The sequence below is a fragment of the Oncorhynchus kisutch genome, linkage group LG8 (genome assembly GCF_002021735.2).
Source record: "Oncorhynchus kisutch isolate 150728-3 linkage group LG8, Okis_V2, whole genome shotgun sequence".
In the NCBI taxonomy this organism is placed as follows: domain Eukaryota; kingdom Metazoa; phylum Chordata; class Actinopteri; order Salmoniformes; family Salmonidae; genus Oncorhynchus; species Oncorhynchus kisutch.
In genome coordinates this window covers 22,719,604-22,747,597 of record NC_034181.2, presented here as the reverse complement: position 1 = coordinate 22,747,597, position 27,994 = coordinate 22,719,604, and the positions used below count along the sequence as shown (strand labels likewise).

At 42.7% G+C, this 27,994-nt stretch overlaps 1 protein-coding gene across 1 annotated transcript; it reads right to left on the bottom strand.

Annotated features, from left to right (window-relative positions):
- LOC109894925 (uncharacterized) lies at positions 1-27,864 on the bottom strand. Its single transcript, XM_031829863.1, has 7 exons — positions 27,692-27,864; positions 13,594-14,573; positions 9,298-9,349; positions 8,434-8,566; positions 4,154-4,308; positions 1,376-1,615; positions 1-1,142 (listed from the first exon to the last, which is right to left on the bottom strand). The coding sequence occupies exons 1-7, from the start codon at positions 27,812-27,814 to the stop codon at positions 315-317; spliced, it is 2,511 nt and encodes an 836-aa protein (XP_031685723.1). The 5' UTR covers positions 27,815-27,864; the 3' UTR covers positions 1-314.
- Between the last annotated feature and the right edge of the window lie 130 nt (positions 27,865-27,994).

Here is a 27,994-nt window from a genome sequence, read left to right as displayed (position 1 = left end):
AAACTTAACAAAATTCTTGTTTGAGAAATGTTTTTTTGCTAAAAAGCTATTTCTGTATATGTTTTAACATTTTATTGGACAACTATAACAGTAAGGTACTTAATTTTACCCAGAAAGTATTTGATATTGAGATTTTAAAAATTCTTCATTGGGCCTTTAACTTTATAAAAATATATATAGTGTGTATGAAAACATCCAGTTTGTCACCATAAAGCAATTGACTTCAAGAATGTAGAAATGCCATATAAAAGTTGATTTCAGTAATCAAAAAGTTAGTTTTTGCATTTTACAAAGGTGCCACTAAAAATGGTTTATTATTGCTTTGCTGGGCCAACCCAAGAGTGCATACTTTGTCTGTCCGCTCTCCTGTCACATGGACTGGATGCTGGGCTGTCACTGGTCACATTGCCTGTCACACTGCATGGCACTGTTAATTGGCTGAGGGAAGGCATCTGGATCTGATTGGCTGTGCTGTGCACGAAGGCAGACTCGTTAGTATTGGTGGCTGTGTGTGAGCCAGAGGGGTGAGGGAGAGGGTAAGGACTGGCCCCTCCTGAGGCCTGACTTCCCCATGGCCTCCACTCTGACCTTCCCCTCTGGAGGAGGGGGCCATTGGCTGCGCTCTGGGGGCCAGGGTTGAGGCTTCCGCCGGCGGGCCCCTTTGCCTCGTACACCCCCCGACTTAGTCCATTCAGCATGGAGGAATGCCCCAAGTGCTCAGCCAGGATCAAGGGCTGCCGGTCCTCCTCTTCACAGATGGCAAACACCGGGACACTGACGTGGTCGCTCTCTGCTGGGAAATCACGGCGCTTCCCACCCTGCACCTCTTCCGGCTGCCCCTGCCCAGAGGTACTGTTACTGGGTTGGGACGGGGAGGCCTGGAGGAGGGAGCCCCCGGGGGCCTTGGTGCTGTCTGAGGGACTGGACCCAGAGAGCAGGCCGAAGCAGGGCCCGGTGAAGCGGGAGCGCCGCATGTTGCTAGTGGAGTTTAGGCGGCGCTGCCTCTGGGCGGGCAGGGTGAGGGGATACGAGACGTTACTCATGGAGGAGGCGTTACTGTCATCCTGGGCCTCCAACTGGGGGTCGGAGAACACTTTCCTGCTGTCATCCCCACGGCATTCTGACACAAAGCCTGACGGGGCCTGGGGGGGAACAACATCTAATCAACACATATCTCTCTGCAGTGCAACATGACATTCATTGTTTTTTAAAAAAGTATTGAAAAATGATTTAAAAAATCCACAGAAACCTACATTACATGACTGTAACTCACTCTAGGTAAAAGCGTCTGCTAAATAACAAAAATGTAAAGATATACAGTTTATGATGGTGTGACTATTATTCAACAGCACTGCTGAATGACCAAGCTACTAACGCTGTCCACCAGCTTAGTGAAGGGACTGGTGGAGTTCCAACTGCACCACTTCTTGTGTAACTGGGGTAGTGGAGGGAGGAAGTCCTGGAAGGTGCGGACGCTCCAGGCCCGCGGCCGGGGTCGGGCACAGCCATCCTGGGCAGCACGGGTCTCTGTGGGCGAGGCAGCTGGGTCTGGAGAGGGCCAGTCACTGACAGGGCCTGGGCCGGTGTCACTGTGCCTCAGAAACCTCTCCCGCTGCTGATAGGAGGTAGACACAAAAAAACAAATCAAATATAATTCAATCAAACCCACCATGCAGTGTCTGTGTTCATGGGGAGTAGTAAACAAACAGAGTTCTTCAATGGAAAAGCATCTGAAAGAGGTTAAATGCTTAAACCCAGTGAACCCGCTGTAGCAATGTTACACAGTGCATTTTTTTTACAAACTGCTGCCATCGCAGAAAACATCTTATTCTGAAAACTGGAAGCACTTACATGTGATTATTTTATTATTTTATTTGACCATAGAAAAATGAGCCACTGTGTGAATACAATGCATATTCGATTGACTTGAGCACTCAGTCAATGGAATTTTCACCACCAGTGGCATCGGAGCGTAAATGAGACATTGGCTAGAGATAGCTGGATAAAAATAGCTGCATAGAATCAGAGGTTGCATTATATTCAAGCACTGACCTGCACCTCAAATCACAGTTGACCTAAAAAGGGCAACAAGCAAACCATTGAATCAGGCATGTGATCCAAAACAACAACAAAGTGCTGCCTGATAGTGGGTACAGTCAGCAATTCCTACCTCTATGATCCCAAGAACCATACCCACAAAGATTCTCAGAGTAGGAGTGCTGATATAGGATCAGTGTTGTCTTTAAGATCATAATTAATACAATTATATGGACAGGGGGTGGGACCTGATCCAATATCTGCTCTCCTACTCTGAAGGACAGTTTTCCAAACACATATTTTTTAATATACTTAACAGTTAACAATATTTCTTAACACTAACTTGTTCCTCATATTGAAGTATTTTTCTTACCTTGTAGTTCCTCTCGTTCTCAAACTGTTCCTCAAATTGTACAATGTCGGCCTACCTGGGAACAGTGGGTTAACTGTCTTGTTCAGGGGCAGAAGGACAGATTTATAACTTGTCAGCTCGGGGATTCAATCCAGAAACCTTTTGGTTACTGGCCCAACACTCTAACCACTATGCTACCTGCCACCCTGGACCCAAAAGTAAGCTCAATGGAGAATCTCCATGTCCAGGGCTAGGCTTAATCTGTGTTCGCAAAACCGCCTCGGAGAGTCTTTACGGTAGGTGTCTCATTGATATAAATGGCAGGTCAGAGGTGAAGGGCCCATCAGTCACAAATCCTCCCTCAGTCAGCTTGTAAATTAGGGGAGGGTAAGGTTGGGGGGAATAGAGGTTTAAGGGGTTGCTCCTTTCAGAAAGAGAAATAATCCTTACTAAGAATCACTAACAGCTCGATAGTCTAGACGAGACCCCCCTCATCATGCACACACACAGGCTAAGATTGTTGCCTGACAAACTAAGTGATATTAGAACAATAACTTATGACTCTGAAGTAATGACTTGAAAAGGATGTTTTTATATATTAAAAGTCTTAACATTTAAACACACACACACACACACACACACACACACACACACACACACACACACACACACACACACACACACACACACACACACACACACACACACACACACACACACACACACACACACACACCAGCTCACCAGCTCACCAGCTCACCAGCTCACCAGCTCACCAGCTCTCTAATATCTGCCAGGTCTGCCTTATGCCAACTCTTATTCCAATAGAGCATAAGTAAAAATGTTGGGTCATACCCTCTCCTACCCTCAATCTCCAGTCGCTGCGTTTGATACCTCGACTGGGTTATCTGCTACTGCCTGGGTGTCATGTCACCCCTAGAGGAGGTTCTCTGCTACTGCCTGGGTGTCATGTCACCCCTAGAGGAGGTTCTCTGCTACTCCCTGGGTGTCATGCCACCCCTTGGAGGTTCTCTGCTACTGCCTGGGTGTCATGCCACCCCTAGAGGAGGTTCTCTGCTTCTGCCTGGGTGTCATGCCACCCTAGAGGAGGTTCTCTGCTACTGCCTGGGTGTCATGCTACCCTAGAGGAGGTTCTCTGCTTCTGCCTGAGTGTCATGCCACCCTTAGAGGAGGTTCTCTGCTACTGCCTGGGTGTCATGCCACCCTAGATTAAGTTCTCTGCTACTGCCTGGGTGTCATGCTACCCCTAGAGGAGGTTCTCTGCTTCTGCCTGGGTGTCATGCCACCCTAGAGGAGGTTCTCTGCTACTGTCTGGGTGTCATGCTACCCTAGAGGAAGTTCTCTGCTACTGCCTGGGTGTCATGCCACCCCTAGAGGAGGTTCTCTGCTTCTGCCTGGGTGTCATGCCACCCTAGAGGAGGTTCTCTGCTACTGCCTGGGTGTCATGCTACCCTAGAGGAAGTTATCTGCTACTGCCTGAGTGTCATGCCACCCTAGAGGAAGTTCTCTGCTACTGCCTGAGTGTCATGCCACCCTTAGAGGAGGTTCTCTGCTACTGCCTGCGTGTCACTCCTAGAAGAGGTTCTCTGCTACTGCCTGCGTGTCCCCCCTAGAGGAGGTTCTCTGCTACTGCCTGCGTGTCACCCCTAGAGGAGGTTCTCTGCTACTGCCTGTGTGTCCCCCCTAGAGGAGGGCACCTTGATTGGTCCTAGCCAGGGTTACCTGCCTCGCCTCGCTCCTTACCGTATGGGCCGAGAACAGCAGTCTGCTGCTCGTACTGGGCGCAGATGAAATGATAAACACCTCATCTGTCCCCAAGTCCAGTTCCGTGAGACCATTGGATGAGAGGTCCACTTCAGCATGCTCAGACATATCACCACCAACACTGACCGGGGAACCTGGGAAGGAAAGGAAGGAATAGTTGTTTTTGAATAATTTTGTTGTGACAGATACAATTAATACATTGCTACATTGAAGGCACAACAGTCAGATGCATTGCACCATCACACCTTAGTTTATGCTAACTTCCACTGCTTTTCCCTAAAAGAGCACTTGAAATGGAATGTTACAGCTTGGTCTCCATAGGCTACTGTATATTACTGCACTGTGTACCCAGTACACCGTGTACCCACTGTAGCCACAGTACTTGTCCACTCATATTTCTGTTAACTCAGTGAGTTCCAAAGGTGCTTGCACTCAATCCATGAAAAGGAATAACCCAAGAAGGCCGAGATGCAAAAATAATATACTTATTTTAATGATTTCTTGAAAGAATACAGAGGGGTGACATTGCAAAGTGCTAAAAATAGAAAAACACTCATGGTGACATTGTTGAACTCAGCGTGAGGAGAAACATGGTGTTCCTAATGCTCTCACGTTATACAGGTTAAATGTCATGACCTGTAAATCTCTCTGTGGGCTCAGCTACAATGAGAGAGCCTTTGGATTGTTCTGGGATAAACCCTGAGTTACTCCAAAACTAAAGCCATTTTCCATTGAGACTTCTAATGCTGCACTTCCCACCTCCCAATTTAGAGCCATTCTATGGCCGTGATCATGAGAAAATATGTCTACTCATTCAGTCTGTGGTAGAATCCCACCAGTTCTATTATTTCTATTATTGTTTAGAATCCTACCCGCTCGATTACTGTTTAGAATCCTACCCACTCTATTATTGTTTAGAATCCCACCAGTTCTATTATTTCTATTATTGTTTAGAATCCTACCCGCTCGATTACTGTTTAGAATCCTACCCACTCTATTATTGTTTAGAATCCTACCAGTTCTATTATTTCTATTACTGTTTAGAATCCTACCAGCTCTATTATTGTTTAGAATCCTACCAGTTCTATTGCTGTTTAGAATCCTACCAGTTCCATTATTTACATTACTGTTTAGAATCCTACCAGTTCTATTATTGTTTAGAATCCTACCAGCTCTATTACTGTTTAGAATCCTACCAGCTCTATTATTGTTTAGAATCCTACCAGTTCTATTGCTGTTTAGAATCCTACCAGTTCCATTATTTATATTACTGTTTAGAATCCTACCAGTTCTATTATTATTTAGAATCCTACCAGCTCTATTATTGTTTAGAATCCTACCAGTTCTATTGCTGTTTAGAATCCTACCAGTTCCATTATTTATATTACTGTTTAGAATCCTACCAGTTCTATTATTGTTTAGAATCATACCAGCTCTATTACTGTTTAGAATCATACCAGCTCTATTACTGTTTAGAATCTTACCAGATCTATTATTTCTATTACTGTTTAGAATCCCACCAGATCTATTATTTCTATTACTGTTTAGAATCCTACCAGTTCTATTATTTCTATTACTGTTTAGAATCCTACCAGTTCTATAATTTCTATTACTGTTTAGAATCCTACCAGTTCTATAATTTCTATTACTGTTTAGAATCCTACCAGATCTATTATTTCTATTACTGTTTAGAATCCTACCAGTTCTATTATTTTTATTATTGTTTAGAATCCTACCAGTTATATTATTGTTTAGAATCCTACCAGCTCTATTACTGTTTTGAATCCTACCAGTTATATTATTTCTATTACTGTTTAGAATCCTACCAGTTCTATTATTGTTTAGAATCATACCAGCTCTATTACTGTTTAGAATCATACCAGCTCTATTACTGTTTAGAATCTTACCAGATCTATTATTTCTATTACTGTTTAGAATCCCACCAGATCTATTATTTCTATTACTGTTTAGAATCCTACCAGTTCTATTATTTCTATTACTGTTTAGAATCCTACCAGTTCTATAATTTCTATTACTGTTTAGAATCCTACCAGTTCTATAATTTCTATTACTGTTTAGAATCCTACCAGATCTATTATTTCTATTACTGATTAGAATCCTACCAGTTATATTATTTTTATTATTGTTTAGAATCCTACCAGCTCTTTTACTGTTTAGAATCCTACCAGTTATATTATTTATATTATTGTTTAGAATCCTACCAGTTATATTATTTGTATTATTGTTTAGAATCCTACCAGTTATATAATTTCTATTACTGTTTAGAATCCTACCAGTTCTATTATTGTTTAGAATCCTACCAGTTCTATTACTGTTTAGAATCATACCAGCTCTATTACTGTTTAGAATCCTACCAGTTATATTATTTCTATTACGGTTTAGAATCCTACCAGATCTACAATTTCTATTACTGTTTAGAATCCTACCAGTTCTATTATTGTTTAGAATCCTACCAGTTCTATTACTGTTTAGAATCATACCAGCTCTATTACTGTTTAGAATCCTACCAGTTATATTATTTCTATTACGGTTTAGAATCCTACCAGATCTACAATTTCTATTACTGTTTAGAATCTTACCAGTTCTATTATTGTTTAGAATCCTACCAGTTCTATTATTTATGTTATTGTTTAGAATCCTACCAGATCTATTACTGTTTAGAATCCTACCAACTCTATTACTGTTTAGAATCCTACCAGCTCTATTACTGTTTAGAATCCTACCAGTTATATTATTTATATTATTGTTTAGAATCCTACCAGCTCTATTACTGTTTAGAATCCTACCAGCTCTATTACTGTTTAGAATCCTACCAGCTCTATTATTTATATTATTGTTTAGAATCCTACCAGCTATATTATTGTTTAGAATCCTACCAGTTATATTATTTCTATTGTTGTTTAGAATCTTACCAGTTCTATTATTGTTTAGAATTCTACAAGTTCTATTACTGTTGAGAATCCTACCAGCTGTATTACTGTTTAGAATCCTACCAGCTCTATTATTGTTTAGAATCCTACAAGTTCTATTACTGTTGAGAATCCTACCAGCTATATTATTGTTTAGAATCCTACCAGTTATATTATTTCTATTGTTGTTTAGAATCTTACCAGTTCTATTATTGTTTAGAATTCTACAAGTTCTATTACTGTTGAGAATCCTACCAGCTGTATTACTGTTTAGAATCCTACAAGTTCTATTATTGTTTAGAATCCTACCAGTTATATTATTTCTATTGTTGTTTAGAATCTTACCAGTTCTATTATTGTTTAGAATTCTACAAGTTCTATTACTGTTGAGAATCCTACCAGCTGTATTACTGTTTAGAATCCTACCAGCTCTATTATTGTTTAGAATCCTACAAGTTCTATTACTGTTGAGAATCCTACCAGCTATATTATTGTTTAGAATCCTACCAGTTATATTATTTCTATTGTTGTTTAGAATCTTACCAGTTCTATTATTGTTTAGAATTCTACAAGTTCTATTACTGTTGAGAATCCTACCAGCTGTATTACTGTTTAGAATCCTACAAGTTCTATTATTGTTTAGAATCCTACCAGCTCTATTACTGTTTAGAATCCTACCAGCTCTATTATTGTTTAGAATCCTACCAGCTGTATTACTGTTTAGAATCCTACAAGTTCTATTATTGTTTAGAATCCTACAAGTTCTATTACTGTTGAGAATCCTACCAGCTGTATTACTGTTTAGAATCCTACAAGTTCTATTATTGTTTAGAATCCTACAAGTTCTATTACTGTTGAGAATCCTACCAGCTGTATTACTGTTTAGAATCCTACAAGTTCTATTATTGTTTAGAATCCTACAAGTTCTATTACTGTTGAGAATCCTACCTGCTCTATTAAAAGTTTTGAATCCTACCTGCTCTATTACTGTGTGTTGGAGGTCTGACAGTCAGGCCAAGTGTACAATTTTTCTGTCATAGTTTCACAGCCGAATGAAATAACAGTGTCACAATTACACTGAACATGTAAGTTAGGTTTAGGGGCAGATTAAGTCAGTCAGCCAGGTCGGAACCAGACCAAACACCCCAGCGGTACCCCTCAATCATGGAGATAGAGAGGGGGAGCAGGTCAGGGGGAGCGAGCGGATTCACTAGGCTAGGTGGCTGGAGCACAAGTAGTTGGAAAAAGTGTTAAAGGGAGTGTTAAAGGGAGAGAGAGGAGATAGTGTGTGTGTGCGCGCGCATGCGAATGCGTGCGTGTGCATACCACCTGTGTGTGTGAGGCTGAGGGAGTGGTTGTTGTCGTTCTCTGCTGTCCTAGGGACCTCCAGGCTGGGCTGATTAGGAGCCACCAGCTGCAGCTCACGGACGTCAGCTCCAGAGTTCTGCACTCCCTCCTGCACCTACAATTTAGAGTCAGCAAGTACTATTACAGCTGCCTACCAGAGCACATACACCAAGGGAGTAGGGCTGTACAGCACTATGAAATACAGACATGAACTAAAGTTGTTTTGATCCATTAATAAAATGTTTTGATAACCAATGGGGTATTATGATCTCGTGGCAATAAGATACTAAAAGAGACCAGAACTTGTAGGACTGTTTTGCTTCTTTCCTTGTTAGCACACTAAAGTTCAATCCCAAATAGAAGTGTATTAGGGAAGTGTGTGTGTGTGTGTGTGTGTGTGTGTGTGTGTGTGTGTGTGTGTGTGTGTGTGTGTGTGTGTGTGTGTGTGTGTGTGTGTGTGTGTGTGTGTGTGTGTGTGTGTGTGTGTGTTTGTGTCAGTCAGTCTGTCTGACCCCAGTCAGTCTACCTCAGGCTGCCTGCCCTGCGTGGGAGAAGTTGGACAACAACAGCGCCAGGCCAGCGGAGGGTATTTGCATTTGTTCCAGTGGCTGTAGTCTAGAGGATATGAATGAAATGTTCCCTGATTCCAGTCAGAAGCTAGCCTACAGAGGAATGTCTGGACACACACACACACACACACACACACACACACACACACACACACACACACACACACACACACACACACACACACACACACACACACACACACACACACACACACACACACACACACACACACACACACACACACACACACACACACAGGGGTCGTTTTCCATTTACCTCAGAGTTGTTGGATGAGCAAGAGCTGGCTCTTTTCGGACATAGTTTAGGTCTGGAAAACAAAAAAAGAGCCACAACATTGCAGTTATGCATTTCTTGACTATTTTACATATCTTTGAAAACCATTATTTACTTTTTGACGACATTCTCTTTCATGCTATGTGTGATAGCAATTAGAAACGGGAACTTCACTGAGGTTCTTCCTCAAAACATAAAAAGTCTAGCTAGCTAAATCACGACATACAAACAGCCCCAGGTTGTTTCTCTAAAGGGCAGCTCCAGCAGCTGAGGGGATTCTGTTCATTAACCAAGATCTAAATGCTTTTATATACCCATTTTTGGTACAATTAAAAACCATGGCGCCAGGACACGACTAATACAACTCTAACTGCTCTCCAACATGCATGAGGGATTTCTCTAAAGCAGTCATGGCTGTGGAAGTCGTTGCTGTAAATGAGAATGTGTTTTGAGTCAACTTACCAGGTCAAATAAAGGTTCAAATTAAAAAATACATAAAAATATTACGCATGATGGAAATGCCCTTCTTGGCTTCCTGATTATGTTTAATCCGTGTGTTGTTGTTCCTGGTAATTAGACTTTCATTTTATTAGAAGTGTGTTTTCAATTTCCCTTTCATTAGCAGCAAGAAGTAAGAACTACACAAATGGGCTTATTGTGCTCAACTGCCACACATAGGTTTTTGAGAATAACCCATTTCTACTGTGTAACCTATTTCACGGAGATGTACAGTATGTTGCAACATTATATCATAAAGTATTGTGTGTATGTTGTTTTTTCAATACAGAATGCTTTCAAGCTGAGAACATTTTTAAATTGCACAAGTAATAAAAAAAACAGTGCTTTTCCTTTGAGTTTAGTTGACTAGATTGAGGTGAATTTTCATAGAGATAGATGTTTTATATGTACGGGAATTGAAACCTTCCTGGAGGGAACTAGAGATGTGAATCAGGCTGGTAGAGTACAACGGTGATACTCATTTAGTCACCTGGCATGGATAATATTACACCCTGCTAGAACTGGTACTATAGCAGCGTGTGCTACTGTTGTCTCCCCATGGGATCGACCAAGAGAACAACCTGTAAATTACACCTTTTGGTACTGTATGTTGTTCTTGTTCTATTAAACAACCATGATGGCACCTCGGCAGGACAGAGGCTCACAGCACAGCAGCACAAGGATCTCTGCTCTTCTCGTCTTCCTTCCTTATTCTCCCACTGGCTTTTGTATGGCTGCATTTCTCTTCGTCAGTTGGAATCGATGCCAGGTGCTGCACCTTGAACGGCCCTCACCCTCCCTCCGTCTCGTTCCCTCCGTGTCTCGCTCTCCCTCCCCCTCTCTGTAGAATGGTGATAATGCTGCACATCAAGGCAGCTACACCCAAACCTTTCACTGGGTCTCATCAGGGACCAACCAAGGCCTCCAGCTGAGTCAACAGGCAGGCCATCAGCAGCAGCACACTAGTGGAGGAGGAGGACTGACTGGCAGACTATCCCATTCACGGCTACCATCTCATTCATGGGGGGAATCTTTGTTACACTGGCCAACATCAAAGACCCAACAGTTGTGCCATCTCCCTTGGAGGGTCATAAAAGGACAATTCTTGCCATTGTGCAGAATGTGCATGGTCTAGTTTATGTTTATGCTTGAGAACTGCATGTCTCAGGTTGTCAGGGAAATATATTTATAACACAAAACATGTCAGACAAAGGTATCTTTATGACTCATTTCTTTCTGCATGGCTTGCTTTACCTGAAGATGTTGCACAGATGAACTACAGGGATCATGAAGAGACAATCATTCCCATTGTGCATGGTCTTGTTTATGTTTATTTAATTTTATTTAATTTTACCTTTATTTAACTAGGCAAGTCAGTTAAGAACAAATTCTTATTTTCAATGACGGCCTAGTGAACAGTGGGTTAACTGCCTGTTCAGGGGCAGAACGACAGATTTGTACCATGTCAGCTCGGGGATTTGAACTTGCAACCTTTCGGTTACTAGTCCAACGCTCTAACCACTAGGCTACCCTGCCGCCCCATGCTTGAGTCAATAGGGAAAGCAATCACAAAATGTGTATGACAAAAGAAACATTTTGAATTTCATATTGTATAATAACACAAAATCTGAATAGTTCCATGCCTGATATTACTGTACATTCCTTCTCCTCCTGTAATCCACCTGAAAACTTCCCCTGCGCCCCACACCTTTCCCTGTCTAATGTACCCATGTGGAAGAGCTAGGTTACAGTCAAATTGTGTCATGAAAATCATAATTAATACTACATGTTAAACCACTTATAATGAGTTTACATGGTCCTTGACTGTGTAACATTATGGTCTCCTACCAGTATATTGGGATATTCATGCATTTGTTAACTTTTTATCAGATACGTTATGCATACTGTACATGTTAGCCATCTATTGTACTTTTTACTATAGGCTACATCGCTATTCATGTCCCCTTTCGTTGTGAATTTGTACTTTGCAGAGGAGTTGGCGTACAAGGGCAGCACAGCAAGTTTTTCCTGTTGTCAGGTATGCCATGTGTTTTTGTTTGTTAAGAAATGTTGACAATATTTTACCGTTAGCAGTACATGTACATAATGCCTGGCTGTAAAAAAAAAAAAGTTGGCTAGCCTAGGCCTATAAGCTATAGTGTACATTGTGTTTGTTATTTTACTGTTATGTGAAGCAATATTATTGTATTCAGATCCCTTGACTTTTTCCACATTTTGTTACGTTACAGCCTTATTCTAAAATGTATAAATGTTTGTATTTTTGGTCGGGGCCTCTCGAGTGGCACAGCGGTCTAAGGCACTGCATCGCAGTGCTACAGGCGTCACTGCAGATCTGGGTTCGATCCCGGGCTGTATCACAAACGGCCATGATTGGGAGTCCCATAGGGGGGCCACGACCGGGAGACCCATGAGGCAGTGCACAATTGGCCCAGTGTCGTCCGGTTAGGGGAGGATTTGGCCAGCTGGGATATCCTTGTCCCATTGTGCTCTAGCGACTCCTTGTGGCGACCAGGTGCATGTACACCGACTTCGGTCGCCAGCTGTACGTGTTTCCTCTGACACATTGGTGCGGCTGGCTTTCGGTTTAAGCGAGCAGTGTGTCAAGAAGCAACGAGTCCGTACGGGAGTTGCAATGATGGGACAAGACTGTAACTACCAATTGGATATCACGAACTTGGAGGTCTCTCCAGAGATGTTAGATCAGGTTCAAATCCGAGCGTTGGCTGGGCCACTCAAGGACATTCAGAGTCTTGTCCCGAAGCCACTCCCGTGTTGTCTTGACTGTGTGCTTAGGGTCGTTGTCCGGCTGGAAAGTGAACCTTCACCCCAGTCTGAGGTCCTGAGTGCTCTGGAGCAGGTTTTCATTGAGGATCTCTCTTTCCCCGCCGCTGAAAAACATCCCCACAGCATGATGCTGCCACCACCATGCTTCACCGTATGGATGGTGCCAGGTTTCTTTCAGACTTGACGCTTGGCATTCAAGCCAAAGAGTTCAATCTTGGTTTCATTGGAACAAAGAATCTTGTTTCTCATGGTCTGAGAGTCCTTTAGGTGCCTTTTGGCAAACCTCCAAGCAGGCTCTCATGTGCCTTTTCCTGAGGAGTGGCTTCCGTCTGCCCACTCTACCATAAAGGCCTGATTGGTGGAGTGCTGCAGAGATGGTTGTTCTTCTGGAAGGTTCTCCCATCTCCACAGAGGAACTCTAGAGCTTGGTTTTTGCTCTGACATGCACTGTCAACTGTGGGACCTTATATAGACAGATGTGTCTTTCCAAATCATGTCCAATCAATTGAATTTACCACGGGTGGACTTCAATAAAATATAAACATCTAGAGGATGATCAATAGAAACAGGATGCACCTGAGCTCAATTTCGAGTCTCATAACAAAGGGTCTTAATACTTAGTATTTCTGTTTTTTATTTTTAATACATTTGCAAAAAAATTAAAAATAACATTTTGTTTTGTAATTATGGGGTATTGTGTGTAGATTGAGGATCTTTTTTTATTTAATCAATTTCAGAAAAAGGCTGTAACGTAACAAAATGTACTTTCTGAATGCACTGTACAGTATATGTAAGCCGATCAAAACACAACACAGAGGCAATCTACACCGGTCACACTTGCACAATTCTCTCTGCATGTCACCCCTGACGTACTGGTTGGATATAAATAGGTTGCTCTGACTCCCTGATAACACAACACATATGTGACAAATGGATATCATATCACAGCAACTATCTCTGCATGCTTTTACATACCTGAAAATTATGCATAGAGCGCTGGTGAGCACCATGGCAAAGAAGGCTGCTCCGCTCATGGCAGCCAGCAGAGAGCCCATCTTGCTGGCCCCGGCAGGGGCGTAGGCGTGCCGGGGGTCATCTCCATCCGGTTCTGTCCGGTTGTGGTAGTGAAAGAGCAGGGCGAAGCCGCGGCCCCAGTGGGTGGTGGTGATCAACTCCATGATGACCTCGACCATCTCCTGGCTGGAGCCAAACACCAGCTGGCTGCTGGAGGGCCGGTTGGAGCCGCAGAAGCGCGAGGAGAAAGTGAGGAGGTCTGAGATGTAGAGGACGTCGTGGGGGCAAGCGTCCACCACCTGGGTCTCAGAGCTCACTGACTCATTGTCCGTGGGGGTCGGACTGGTGGCCTTGTCTACAACCACAGCCAGGTCTGGGGCTGCTGCTCTGGGGTTAGGGGTAGGGTTCAGGTCAGGGTCGCCTCTGAGGAGAGGAGAGGTGATTGAGTTCACCGCTGCCTGGTCCCTGGGTAGGAGGTGTGAGGATGCAATATCAGAGGTGGACCTTTTAGCAGAGTTGGAGACTTTGGCGATCTCCATCTTGGTGGACTGCTCTTGCACCACCACCTGCTTGACCTTGTCATGTTGGAAGGAGGACTGGGGTGCTTTCGATCTGCCCCCCTGAGCCTGAGTTACGGGGACGTCTTTAGCCAGCATTGACATGTTTTCATCTGTGACCGGACCGCCAGACGGGAACGTTGCCCCATTGTCTGCCTCAGCATCTTCCACTTTCAAGTTAGAGATGGCATTGTACTGGGCAGAGGGGTCGTGGCTCTCGAACACGTCAAAGTCAAATATCTCCAGTATGAGCTGGTGGCCGACGGGCACAAAGAACTGCCAGACACAGTGGGTCCCTGAGGAATAGTTATAGGGAAACCCAGGAGACAGGATGAGGCCTTGGACATCCACAACATCCACCTTCGCTCCACAATCAAAGTAGACCTGCAATAATCACATACATGGGCTTGGTAAGGGGGACATGAGTGTACGTAAAAACGCTAGCATCTCTAATGATCAACATCTCTACTGTATACCAGCACTTGTTAAAGACTTACAGAAAATCAGCAGACATAAAAATAAAATAAAAAGACATGATGATAACGTCTAGGGACATATAATACAAATAAGGCTGCCTTTTAAACAAATAATACAGTTGAGCTGAATTGCACATTGCCTAAAAAACAATGAACTGCAACCAGACCTGAACTATTCAACCCTCCTCTTCTGCCAGCCAGTATATTAAAGCCATGGCGGTGCCTTGCATGCCTGTGCTTGGGTAACCCTGGGGAGGGTTTCTTAAAACACGCTGAGCTGGCTGTAATGCTTCCCAGGTGTGTGGGGTGGACGGTGGAAGGGGACCTCAGCCTGGCTAAGCAGTGACAGATGTGTGGCTGGGGCTGCTGGGCCCAGAGCTCAGGTCCAGACCTTTGTAGGAGGGCTGGTGTGTTTATGAGCTTTCCTCTCAGCCCAGGTTATGGACTGTGGGAACCGAGCAACGACCTAGCCGGGGCTTAACCAGCACAGCCTCCACCACCAGACAGGTAACAAACCAGCCAATGCCCCAGGCAACACTAGTAGTCTGCCTGGAAACACATTTAAAACACAGTGTGTGTGTGCAAAAGGAGCACCAGCACCACTGCCATCGACCAACGCCAGATAGACGCTTTGATTGCCACTCCATGGCCCATCTCATCTCTCCATATGCATGCATTTATCAAAGGCATTCCTCAGATTTTAAGAAGCCAAATCTGGATGTACTTTTCAGTCATCACTGTATGAGAGAGGCTGCTAGGTTTGGCCTCAGCAATCCCCTCCGTCCTTCTGACTGCAACTCAAAGGCCTCTCTATTGCTGATACAGCTGGCAGCCTCACAGCCAGGTCAGAATGTCCCTTACAGAGAGCTGGAGGGCAGTAAGGACATACATATCTGTGTGTGTGTGTGTGTGTGTGTGTGTGTGTGTGTGTGTGTGTGTGTGTGTGTGTGTGTGTGTGTGTGTGTTCTGTACAGTTAATGAAAGAGGTGTTTTCAAAGCACATGAATGTACCGAAAATATTGAATGCATTTTATTAAGGATATCACACCAGAGGTGTAACAGTCCTGATCGCCTGACCATCACGTAACAGCATATGTAATCAATCTGTTTCAGACCTCCCTATCCTGACCACTTAATGACTCAACAATTTTGCAATATGTTGGTGAACAACATTGGACTAAAAACATTGGATTAAAACATTGCAACAGCGTATTCATCTCAGCTATTATTTCTAACCATGGGAAAATATGTATATTATATGCATGGGAAAGAGACAAGCCACTTGTGTTGAAAGAGATAAGCCATCATGTGTTGTGCTAGTAATCCAGTATGTGTTTTTGGTTTGTATTAAATACAATTGACAAATTATAATAACAGCGTATGTTAAAGAAACTAAAGAAGGAGTGCCTTTAAAAAGCAAAACAAATCCCTTTGGAAATGGCCTATGTGGCATCGATAGGAGTCAGAAACAGTTATTCTAGTGTCAAAATTTACTATAAAGTGTAAATAGAATAATTTGTCATAAAGTCAGTCTCGTCTAAAACGGAGATTGGAACATCCATGCGTCACAACAGGTAAATTAAGTTGGATTTGAGGATGTACAGTACCACTCAAAAGTTTGGACACGCCTACTCATTCAAGAGTTTTTCGTTATTTATACTATTTTCTACATTGTAGAATAATAGTGAAGACATCAAAACTATTAAATAACACATATGGAATCATGTAGTAACCAAAAAAGTGTTAAACAAATCCAAATATATTTTATATTTGAGATTCTTCAAAGTAGACACCCTTTGCCTTGATGACAGTTTTGCACACTATTGGCATTCTCTCAACCAGCTTCATGATGTAGTCACCTGGAATGCATTTTCTTTCCTTCTTAATGGGTTTCAGCCAATCAGTTGTGTTGTGACAAGGTAGATAGCCCTATGTGGTAAAAGACGATATTATGGAAAGAACAGCTCAAATAAGCAAAGAGAAACGACAGTCCATCATTACTTTAAGACATGAAAGTCAGTCAATGTGGAACATTAAGAACTCTGAAAGTTTCTTCAAGTGCAGTCGCAAAACCCATCAAGCGCTATGATGAAACTGTCTCTCATGAGGACCGCCACAGGAAAGGAAGACCCAAAGTTGCCTCTGCTGCAGAGGATAAGTTCATTAGAGTTGCCAGCTTCAGAAATAAATGCTTCAGTTGATCTCAACATCAACTGTTCAGAGGAGAATGCGTGAATCAGGCCTTTGTGGTCGAATTGCACTACTAAAGGACACCAATAATAAGAAGAGACTTGCTTATGCCAAAAAATACCAGCAATGGACATTAGACCAGTGGAAATCTGTCCTTTGGTCTGATGAGTCCAAATTAGAGATTTTTGGTTGCAACCACGTGTCTTTGTGCACCTGCATTGCTTGCTGTTTGGGGTTTTAGGCTGGGTTTTTGTACAGGACTTTGTGACATCAGCTGATGTAAGAAGGGCTTTATATAAATACATTTGATTGATGATCTTTGTGAGACGCAGAGTAGGTGAACAGATGATCTCTGCATGTGTGGTTCCCACCGTGAAGTATGGGGGAAGTGTGATGGTGTGGGGGTGCTTTGCTGGTGACACTGTGATTTATTTAGAATTCAAGGCACACTTAACCAGCATGGTTACCACAGCATTCTGCAGCGATACACCATCCCATCTGCTTTGCACTTAGTGGGACTATCATTTGTTTTTCAACAGGACAATGACCCAACACACCTCCAGGCTGTGTAAGGGCTATTTGACCAAGAAGGAGAGTGATGGAGTGCTGCAACAGATGACCTGGCCTCAACCCAATTTTTTATTTTATTTTATTTATTTTACCTTTATTTAACCAGGTAGGCAAGTTGAGAACAAGTTCTCATTTACAATTGCGACCTGGCCAAGATAAAGCAAAGCAGTTCGACAGATAAAACGACACAGAGTTACACATGGAGTAAAAACAAACATACAGTCAATAATGCAGTATAAACAAGTCTATATACAATGTGAGCAAATGAGGTGAGAAGGGAGGTAAAGGCAAAAAAGGCCATGATGGCAAAGTAAATACAATATAGCAAGTAAAATACTGGAATGGTAGTTTTGCAATGGAAGAATGTGCAAAGTAGAAATAAAAAATAATGGGGTGCAAAGGAGCAAAATAAATAAATAAATTAAAATTAAATACAGTTGGGAAAGAGGTAGTTGTTTGGGCTAAATTATAGGTGGGCTATGTACAGGTGCAGTAATCTGTGAGCTGCTCTGACAGTTGGTGCTTAAAGCTAGTGAGGGAGATAAGTGTTTCCAGTTTCAGAGATTTTTGTAGTTCGTTCCAGTCATTGGCAGCAGAGAACTGGAAGGAGAGGCGGCCAAAGAAAGAATTGGTTTTGGGGGTGACTAGAGAGATATACCTGCTGGAGCGTGTGCTACAGGTGGGAGATGCTATGGTGACCAGCGAGCTGAGATAAGGGGGGACTTTACCTAGCAGGGTCTTGTAGATGACATGGAGCCAGTGGGTTTGGCGACGAGTATGAAGCGAGGGCCAGCCAACGAGAGCGTACAGGTCGCAATGGTGGGTAGTATATGGGGCTTTGGTGATAAAACGGATTGCACTGTGATAGACTGCATCCAATTTGTTGAGTAGGGTATTGGAGGCTATTTTGTAAATGACATCGCCAAAGTCGAGGATTGGTAGGATGGTCAGTTTTACAAGGGTATGTTGAGATGGTTTGGGATGAGTTGGACAGCAGAGTGAAGGAAAAGTAGCCAACAAGTGCTCAGCATATGTGGGAACTCCTTCAAGATTGTTGGAAAAGCATTCCAGGTGAGGCTGGTTGAGAGAATGCCAAGAGTGTGCAAAGCTGTCATCAAGGCAAAGGGTGGCTACTTTGAAGAATCTCAAATCTCAAATATATTTTTATTTGATTAACACTTTTTTGGTTACTACATGACTCCATGTGTTTTTTCATAGTGTTGACGTCTTCACTATTATTCTACAATGCAGAAAATAGTACAAATCAACGAAAACCCTTGAATGAGTAGTGTCCAAACTTTTGAGTGGTACTGTACATTTGCCCACTAACATGGGTGAGCAGCTGCAGTGATTTCTCTCGATCCAATAGCATAGAAATACTGCACCAAACACCTTAGTTAGATGTAAAACTGTGCAACTAAAACATTCTCAGCAAAAAATGTCTGAATAAATTACAGATTTCTTGACTTATCTTAGATTCATTCTGGGGATTTCGAGGGAGGGAAATAGGCTTCCGGGTCTACTGTGTCTCATGTAGGACAAACATCATTAACCAAACGCGGAATCAGAAACACACTTTCTGTTGCAACAGAAAAACACACGTGCCAATCGGGGTGTTCATTGGCTCTTTAAGATGAACTGAAAAGTTGTAAATGTTTTATTGCTATGGACACAGTACACTCATTGTCAAGTTTGGGCACCAAAATCTAATAATTACAGAAAAATAATCGAATTTATGCAGTGGTAAATACAATTTGATAGTGATAGAGGCTTATATAACAGTGATAAATTATAAGAATCAAGGCACACTTTGAAGCCCAACTAGTTCTAAGAGTGTTGTATAATAGCCTTTTCTTTATCAATGCTTTCTCTGCTGTTTAGTGTCAAAACATTATGTCATAGTAAGGTGCAAAAGAGAAAATGGCCTTAGACTTACTAGGAACTCATGTCATGAGCGCCACAACAACAATACAGAAATTACACGGATGACATTTGAACTGGTCAAATGCCATTCCCAGAGAGGTTGCAGAAAGTAAGCCAATTTCCGTGTTTGCTCTACGGTGTTGTGCAGTGTAGTGGTATTGTGCCATACCCTATAGAATGAAGGGAACAGCTTGACAACATGGGGGGGAAGGGAGGGGTGTGTTTGTCTGTCTCCGTGACCAATATAAGTGTCCAAATCCACATTCGTGTAGCCAGGCTCTTTCTATTGACAGTGTGTGGGCTACATAGAAAGAGAGAGAACTTTGTCAGGGAAGGAGGGACAGGGACTGTCATTTTCCTGGCTCTGGCTGCACTAGGACTGGCTATCTGGAGGTCCGCCACCCTCACTGTGGTGTGATGTACATGGTAGACTACACATGAATGGCCTCAAAGTGCCACAGTGTAAAATGCAAATGGGACATTCTTATAATGCCAAACATCCCAGTTCTGTTACATCACAGACACAGGCCTCTCCACTGGCAGTCACAGCCAGGGCTGGCATTATTCAAGGAAGCCTTTTCTCATGGGGAACAATGGGCAGCAGTGCTGTTTGGTTGCACCGCTTCATGGTGGGATGGGAGATAACACTTTAATGAAGTGATGTTAATAAGTAGGAGCAGGCAGAAAGTTTATCGAAGACCCTGCTGGTCGGTCATTGCACCCGAGTTGTGCCACACAAGGAGATTGACTAGACGATCCCTGTACAAAAGCAGAGAAACCAAGCATATAATGCTGTAGAATGACTTGTGCATTGGAATGTCAAATGCAAACCTGTGATTAGTTTGAGGTTGACCATAATATTGATATTGTTAAGCAACTTGAATCCTTTGTCAGAACAACATTTCCAGAACTGCAAATTACCTGAAATATAGTTTGAACTTTATACAAAGCCTACTAAAAGAATATCCCTATGATTGATTTGCTGTTTGAAATATGAATTTTGAACACAATTCCAATCTATAAATCATTTAAAAAAACTCTCCCTAACAACTGAAGAGCTTACTGAGGAATTGAAACAGGTTAGTGAGTATACAACTAGTATGATGAAAGCCCCAGCTAAAACTCTTGAAACAGAGGCTCAACTTCCCATAGCGATCGCTGTCACACACTCACTCATTCCCTTCCCTCACATGCACAAACAGCCCCTGACTGGCTCCTAAACAGCCAGACGGGCCCCTCAAGGGGGCAGGGATCCTCCCAGGCGCTGTTTACTGGAGTAGAAAAGTGACACTGCTCCACAGGCTGACGCTTCAGCTATGCCAACTCCCAGATGAAGTGTTATATAACCCAGGGCTCAGAAGCTCCTCTGTATGTCTGTCGCAGTCCAATCATTTAGCCACTGTTGCTGGTCAGGTCAGACACAGACAGAAATCTAGAGCATAGACATTGGGGTTATTTCTACTGTGGAGAATACTGAATCTGTGTGTCATAGAAGCACCATACTAAGACACAACATCCTTGCACCCGGTGTTGTCTGTCCACAGATGTGAAAAGGCACTTATACACGAGCCCACAACTTGTACAATACAGTGCCTTCAGAAAGTATTCAGACACGGACTTTTCCCACAGCATTCATCTAAAAACTTATAAAATTGTTTTTTTCCCCTCATCAAAGCTACACACAATACCACATAATGACAAAGCAAAAACAGTATTTTTTTGTTAGCTAATGTAGTGTTGCTTCCATGCTGTGTTGTCATGTGTTGCTGCCTTGCTGTGTTGTTGTCCTAGGTCTCTCTTTATGAAGTGTTGTGTTGTCTCTCTTGTTGTGATGAGTGTTTTGTCCTATATTTATATTGTTTTTATCTTTATTTTTGTAATCCCATGCCCCCGTCCCCGCAGGAGGCCTTTTGCCTTTTGGTAGGCCGTCATTGTAAAGAAGAATTTGTTCTTAATTAACTGACTTACCTAGTTAAATAAAGGTTAAATAAAATAACAATAATTTCTTAGAAATTTAAAAAGTATTCAGACCCTTCACTCAGTACTTTGTTGAAGCACCTTTGGCAGTGATTACAGCCTAGAGTCTTCTTGGGTATGATGCCACAAGCTTGCCACACCTGTGTTTGGGGAGTTTCTCCCATTCTGCTCTGCAGATCCTCTCAAGCTCTGTCAGGTTGGATGGGAGCGTTGCTGAACAACTATTTTCAGGTCTCTCCAGAGATGTTAGATCGGGTTCAAGTCCGGGCCACTCAAGGACATTCAGAGCCACCCCTACGTTGTCTTGACTGTGTCCTTAGGGTTGTTGTCCTGTTGGAAGGTGAACCTTCGCCCCAGTCTGAGGTCCTGAGTGCTCTAGAGAAGGTTGTCATCAAGGATCTCTCTGTACTTTGCTCTGTTCATCTTTGCCTCGATCCTCACTAGTCTCCCAGTCCCTGACGCTGAAAGACATCCCACAGCATGATGCTGCCACCACCATGCTTTACCATAGGGATGGTGCCAGTTTACCTCCAGATGTGATGCTTGGCATTCAGGCCAAAGAGTTCAATCATGGTTTCATCAGACCAGAAAATCTTGTTTAAAATGGTCTGGGAGTCTTTAGGTGCCTTTTGGCTAACTCCAAGCAGGCTGCCATGTGACTTTTACTGAGGAGTGGCTTCCGTCTGGCTACCATAAAGGCCTGATTGGTGGAGTGCTGCAGAGATGGTTGTCTTTCTGGAAGGCTCTCCCATCTCCAGAGAGGAACTGTAGAGCTCTGTCAGAGTGACCATCGGGTTCTTGGTCCCCTCCCTGACCAAGGCCCTTCTCCCCCGCTTGCTCAGTTTGACAGCTCTAGGAAGAGTCTTTGTGGTTCCAAACGTCTTCCGTTTAAGAATGATGGAGGTCACTGTGTTCTTGGGGACCTTTGTCATTATGGGGTATAGTATGTAGATTGCTGAGGAATTGTTTTTATTTAATCTATTTTAGAATATGGCTGTAATGTAACAAAATGTGGAAAAAGTCAAGGGGTTTGAATACTTTCTGAAGGCACTCTAAGCATGGTGTGGTGGTGTATTCAGGTATCCCAAGCCCTCAGCTTCACTCAGGGTGAGTTTACAAACAATTGGTGAGCTTCCTGATTGGGCTCTAGCTGAAGCTGCCCCACTGACCTGGGAGAGCAGAGTCCTTCATGCTCTAAATCACCGCACAAAATTCTGACCTTTTCAAATTACCATCAAGGCCACTATAATCTTTGGTCATCAATGTTGGGGCCACACATTTTCTCTGCTCCGCATGAGACAGTGGAATGTTCAGCATTGTAGTGGTGGTGGTGGACCCTCCAACTCCACATAGATATGTGGCTGAGTGGGCGGGATGTTGGATAGGGGGTTCCACATTTGTAGTGCACACACCAATTAACATAGTTTTCCCTGTATTTTTCTTCCTCTCTGGATAGAAGGAGGTTGCAGTAACAGTCATTAACTAAGGACGCCTAGCCTAGAAATTAAAGCATGTTGATGAGATGCAGTCAGTCAGAGTTATGTCTCCATGGTGGTTCGGACCAATTTGGAGAAATAATTTCCAGATTTGGAATGTGATCCAGGCAGTGAATGGATGCATCCTCAGTAATTAATCTCTCAGCAGCTGAGCGAGTAGCCCCAACATACAGGATGACAACAACACACACAGCCAGAACAGCCAAGCCAGCTAGCTGGGCAGCTGGAGCTGGAGCTCTCTCCCTCTGCCTGGCCCATTCATCTCATTTAAAGTAACGGTACAGTTTATTTACCATCATGCCAACCTCACCGTCTGACCAATATGTGTTTACAGTACTAGAACTAGTCTCTTTATGGACTTTAGACATTTAGCTAGGGGATGAATTCCTCAGTGAATTCCTCAGCATCAAACTGATGCTTGTTTAAAAATCAACATTAGAATAAGCAATGAAATTATGTAAAGATACTGTAATATTTCACAACTTCAAATGTCAAACATGCTCTCATTTGTCTAGATGTTAGGGTGGTTCTCATTTGTCTAAATGTTCGGGTGGTGGATTTATCAAAGTTGAAAGATTCCCCTTTGGGGGTGGATGCAATGAATTCCAAGCCTGTTTACGCTGTTCCAAAAATCAACTTTATACAAAAGAGGACAAGAGGACAAAGGCATCATTTAGAGTGCCCCATCAGGCAGATAATTGAAAAGATAGTGAGCACCCTACGCACACAGAAACTAAAGCTGGGGACGCTGACAATTCAATATACCAAGGGCTTTTGTTGTTCAGTTCTAAGAATTCTACTGCTCACCGCCACTCAGTCACAGTGGATGGGGACGAGTCTTGACAGTTTGTAGGCTTAGAGATTCTCCTTCCTAGTGTTGTAGTAGTGTGTGGTCATAACTAATATTTATTTTAAAATTACCAAAGGGAGAACTCTGCAATGAAAAAACAAAATACATTTTTAAAAGATTTTAAAAGGATTCAAAGGAAAATGTTGATAAAGAAATAAACCCCAGATTATCTCCAACAACACTTCAATCAAAACTAGAATGAAGTCTTAGCAAATTGCGATAGTGAAACCAAAATGGCCGCACTTGTAATCCAATGAAATCACACACAATTGCACATTTTCTAGGAGATAAATTGGCATTTCCATACAGTACATTCGGAAAGGATTCAGACCACTTGACTTTTTCCACATTTCGTTACGTTACATACTTCTTCTAAATGGTGTACAACCATGGTGCAGACAGATAGGGCAGCCGTGCTTCTAGGCAACTTTGCAGTATTTTTTATTTTATTTGTTAATTCTTACCTTATTAGCCCAGAAAATGTTTCTTACTTCCGTTCCTTTACTTTAGATGTGTGTATTGTTGTGAATTATTAGATATTACTTACTAGATATTACTGTACTGTTGGAGCTAGAAACACAAGCATTTCGCTACACCCGCAATAACATCTGCTAAACACGTGTATGTGACCAATAAAATTTTATTAAAATTGCCCCCCCCCATCAACACAATACCACATAATGACAAAACAAAAAACAGGATTTTAGAAATGTTTGCAAATGTATTACAAAAAAAAAAATGAAATATCACATTTACATAAGTATTCAGACCCTTTACTCAGTACTTTGTTGAAGCACCTTTGGCAGGGATTACAGCCTAGAGTCTCCTTGGGTGTGACGCTATAAGCTTGGCACAACTGTATTTGGGGGGTTTCTCCCATTCTTATTTGAAGATCCTCTCAAGCTCTGTCAGGTTGGATGAGGAGAGTTGCCGCATAGCTTTTTTCAGGTCTCTCCAGAGATGTTCGATTCGGTTCAAGTACGGGCTCTGGCTGGGCCACTCAAGGACATTCAGTGACTTGTCCCGAAGCCACTCCTGCATTGTCTTGGCTGTGTGCTTGGGGTCTTTGTCCTGTTGGAAGGTGAACCTTCGCCCCAGTCTAAGGTCCTGAGCGCTCTGGAGAAGGTTTTCATCAAGGATCTCTCTGTACCTTGCTCTATTTATCTTTCCCCTCGATCCTGACTAGTCTCCCAGTCCCTGACACTGAAAAACATCCCCACAGCATGATACTGCCATCACCATGCTTCACCATAAGCATGGTGCCAGGTTTCCTCCAGACGCGATGCTTGGCATTCAGGCCAAAGAGTCAGACCAGAGAATATTGTTTCTCATGGTCTGAGAGTCCTTTAGGTGCCTTTGGCTAACTCCAAGCAGGCTGTCATGTGCCTTTACTGAGGAGTGGCTTCCGTCTGGCCACTCTACCATAAAGGCCTGATTGGTGGAGTGCTGCAGAGATGGTTGTCCTTCTGGAAGGTTCTCCCATCTCCACAGAGGAATTCTGGAGCTCTGTCAGAGTGACCATCGGGTTCTAGGTCACCTCCCTGACCAAGGCCATTCTCCCCCAATTGCTCAGTTTGTCCGGGCAGCCAGCTCTTGGAAGAGTCTTGGTGGTTCCAAACTTCTTCCATTGAAGAATGATGGAGGCCACTGTGTTTTGGGGGACCTTCAATGCTGCAGAAATGTTTTGTTACCCTTCACCAGATCTGTGCCTCGACACAATCCTGTCTTGGAGCTCTACGAACAATTCCTTCGACCTCATGGCTTGGTTTTTGCTCTGACAAGCATTGTCAACTGTGGGACATTATATAGACAGGTGTGTGCCATTCCAAATCATGACCAATCATTTGAATTTACCACAGGTGGACTCCAATCAAGTTGTAGAAACATCTCAAGGATGATCAATGGAAACAGGATGCACCTGAGCTCAATTTCGAGTTTCATAGCAAAGGGTCTTAATAATTATGTAAATAAGGTATTTCAGTTTTTTATACATTTTATACATTTGCTAAAATGTCTAAAACCTGTTTTCGCTTTGTTATTATGGGGTATTGTGTGTAGATTGATGAGACAAAATGTGGGGAAAGTCGAGCGGTCTGAATACTTTCCGAATGCCGTGTCACACTCAAATCATTGCGGAGAGGCTACAGCACCAGAAACCACATAGGAAGTGGGGGAAATTATTTTATGGTACCACTGCATTCTAACTGCTGCCAAAGTTGTCAGGAAGAATTTGGTGATTAAAAAGAACGCCTTCTGCCGGACTCTGTTAATCACCTGTAAGCACTGAACAGATTAGGGAAGTCTTTCCCAAATGCTAATAACTGAACATAATTAAATAGCACACTTCCATGGCCCATAGACAATATGACACAGTAATGTTATGGATTAATTTTGTCATGTGACGCCTCTGTCTTATATTTCATATACAGTACAGTGGCGATCAATAGCTTAATTCTCCCCAGATAAATAGCATAAATATATGTGCAGTAAGTCAATGCTACAGTGTCAGATGTTCACATACAGAACACTCAGAAAAGGAGAGCAGATATTAATAATAATGTAGCCTACATACAGGTTTCTTCCTAGTTTGGACCAAATTGAGAAGAAACCCAAACCAGAGTGTCACCTGGACTGCTTCTGCTGCACCATTTTTTGTACAACCATACTGCTAAACCAGTGGAGGCTACTGAGGGGAGGGCGGCTAATAATAATGGCTGGAATGGTGTCAATGGAGTGGTATCAACCACATCTTTGTGTTTGATACCATTCCATTGACTCCATTCCAGCCATTATTATGAGCCGTACTCCCCTCAGCAGCCTCTACTGTACTAAACATGTTTCAGGTGTGTTACACCCCCAAACCCCACCTTAGTGTGAATGTGGAAACCCAATAACCAGAAAAAAGCCACCATGCAATCCAGTGCCATGTAACACGGATAATGAATTGTAAGGGAACGGTTGGTTTACACTTAAATACTACTGTACTGGGAACCCTGTCAGACAGAAACTGCTGTGTGTTGTATAACAGAGAGCAGGAGTAAGGTTTCTCTACTCTACAGTATGTACAGGGGGATTTATGAGAGCTCTTGTTCAGGAATAAAGTCATGAAATCCATGTCAGTGTCAGGCAGTCAGGCAGTGGGGGTTGTTTTCACCACAAAGTGAGAGTGAGTCAGACTCAGACCAACAGGAGGTGAACATGCCCTGCTTTGGCTTCATCCATGTGGTTCTCATTTCACTGCTCTCTCTGTCTGACTCTGCATGCCATTGCCTTTAACTCTACTAGATATAGTCGAGGACAAAAAATTGACTGCATGCTCAGTGTCATGGGATGTTTTCCTCCCCATGGTTGGAAAATGCAGCCTTACAGAGAGTACTGCCAGCTGATTATCACATCTGGCTATAGCCTAATATTGATGTATATTTTTGTGTAATATCTTACAGTTGCGAAAAGCTGATATCCAATTGCGCATTAAATTGACAAAATGATCAACTGGAAAAATCACATAAAATAATGACTTATTTTCCTCAATTACCAACCCAGCATGACTTTGAACTTGGGGTGATTACTATTGGAAGCTTCCTATTGAAATGTCAATAAGCTTTTTTTGTAGCACTCGATAGGATAGTAGATTATTTTATAAATGAATGGTATTAGATTACTAAAAAGTGATTGTTAATGTAAAACTATACTCAAACTTCTGGAGAGATGAGCCCTGTGTATGCACGGGTGGTGTCCACATGCATACCGGACTACTACAATACTTTACAGTGCATTTAGTGCATCAAGTTCTCATAATAATTACAAATTACCCAGGAAAGTCTATATTCTGTCTTTCCCTGGGTGGAAAATAACTAGCTACACAACAACAACAAGGAAACTTAATACAGTTTAATTCTTGCTTAACAAGTTTTCAGCCAGTCACTAAACTAGAAGACCGATGACGGGTGAAACAATTCACTGCGCTTTTTTATGAGGCAAATATAGACTGTAAACAAAGAGCAGCCATGTGTTACTTACTTTCTGAGCAACACGTCCCGTGACCCATAGTAAATACGCTGTCATGAACACATGTGCCCAGAACGAGCTGTTGCAGGTCATTTTCCTTATTTTTTTCCTTTTCCCCGACGCACACTGAACCATAACCCGCTCTCGCTTCCCATTCACCTGAAGTCTCGGGGGCGCGCTTTCATCGTTCGTGGACCCGCATGCAGAAATCACAGGGGGTTGTACTGAAGCGCTCACAATTTGACAGTCAGTACAATTTGCCCACAATCATTTTGACAAAACTTACACTTTCAATGCACCATGCGTGAGATTATG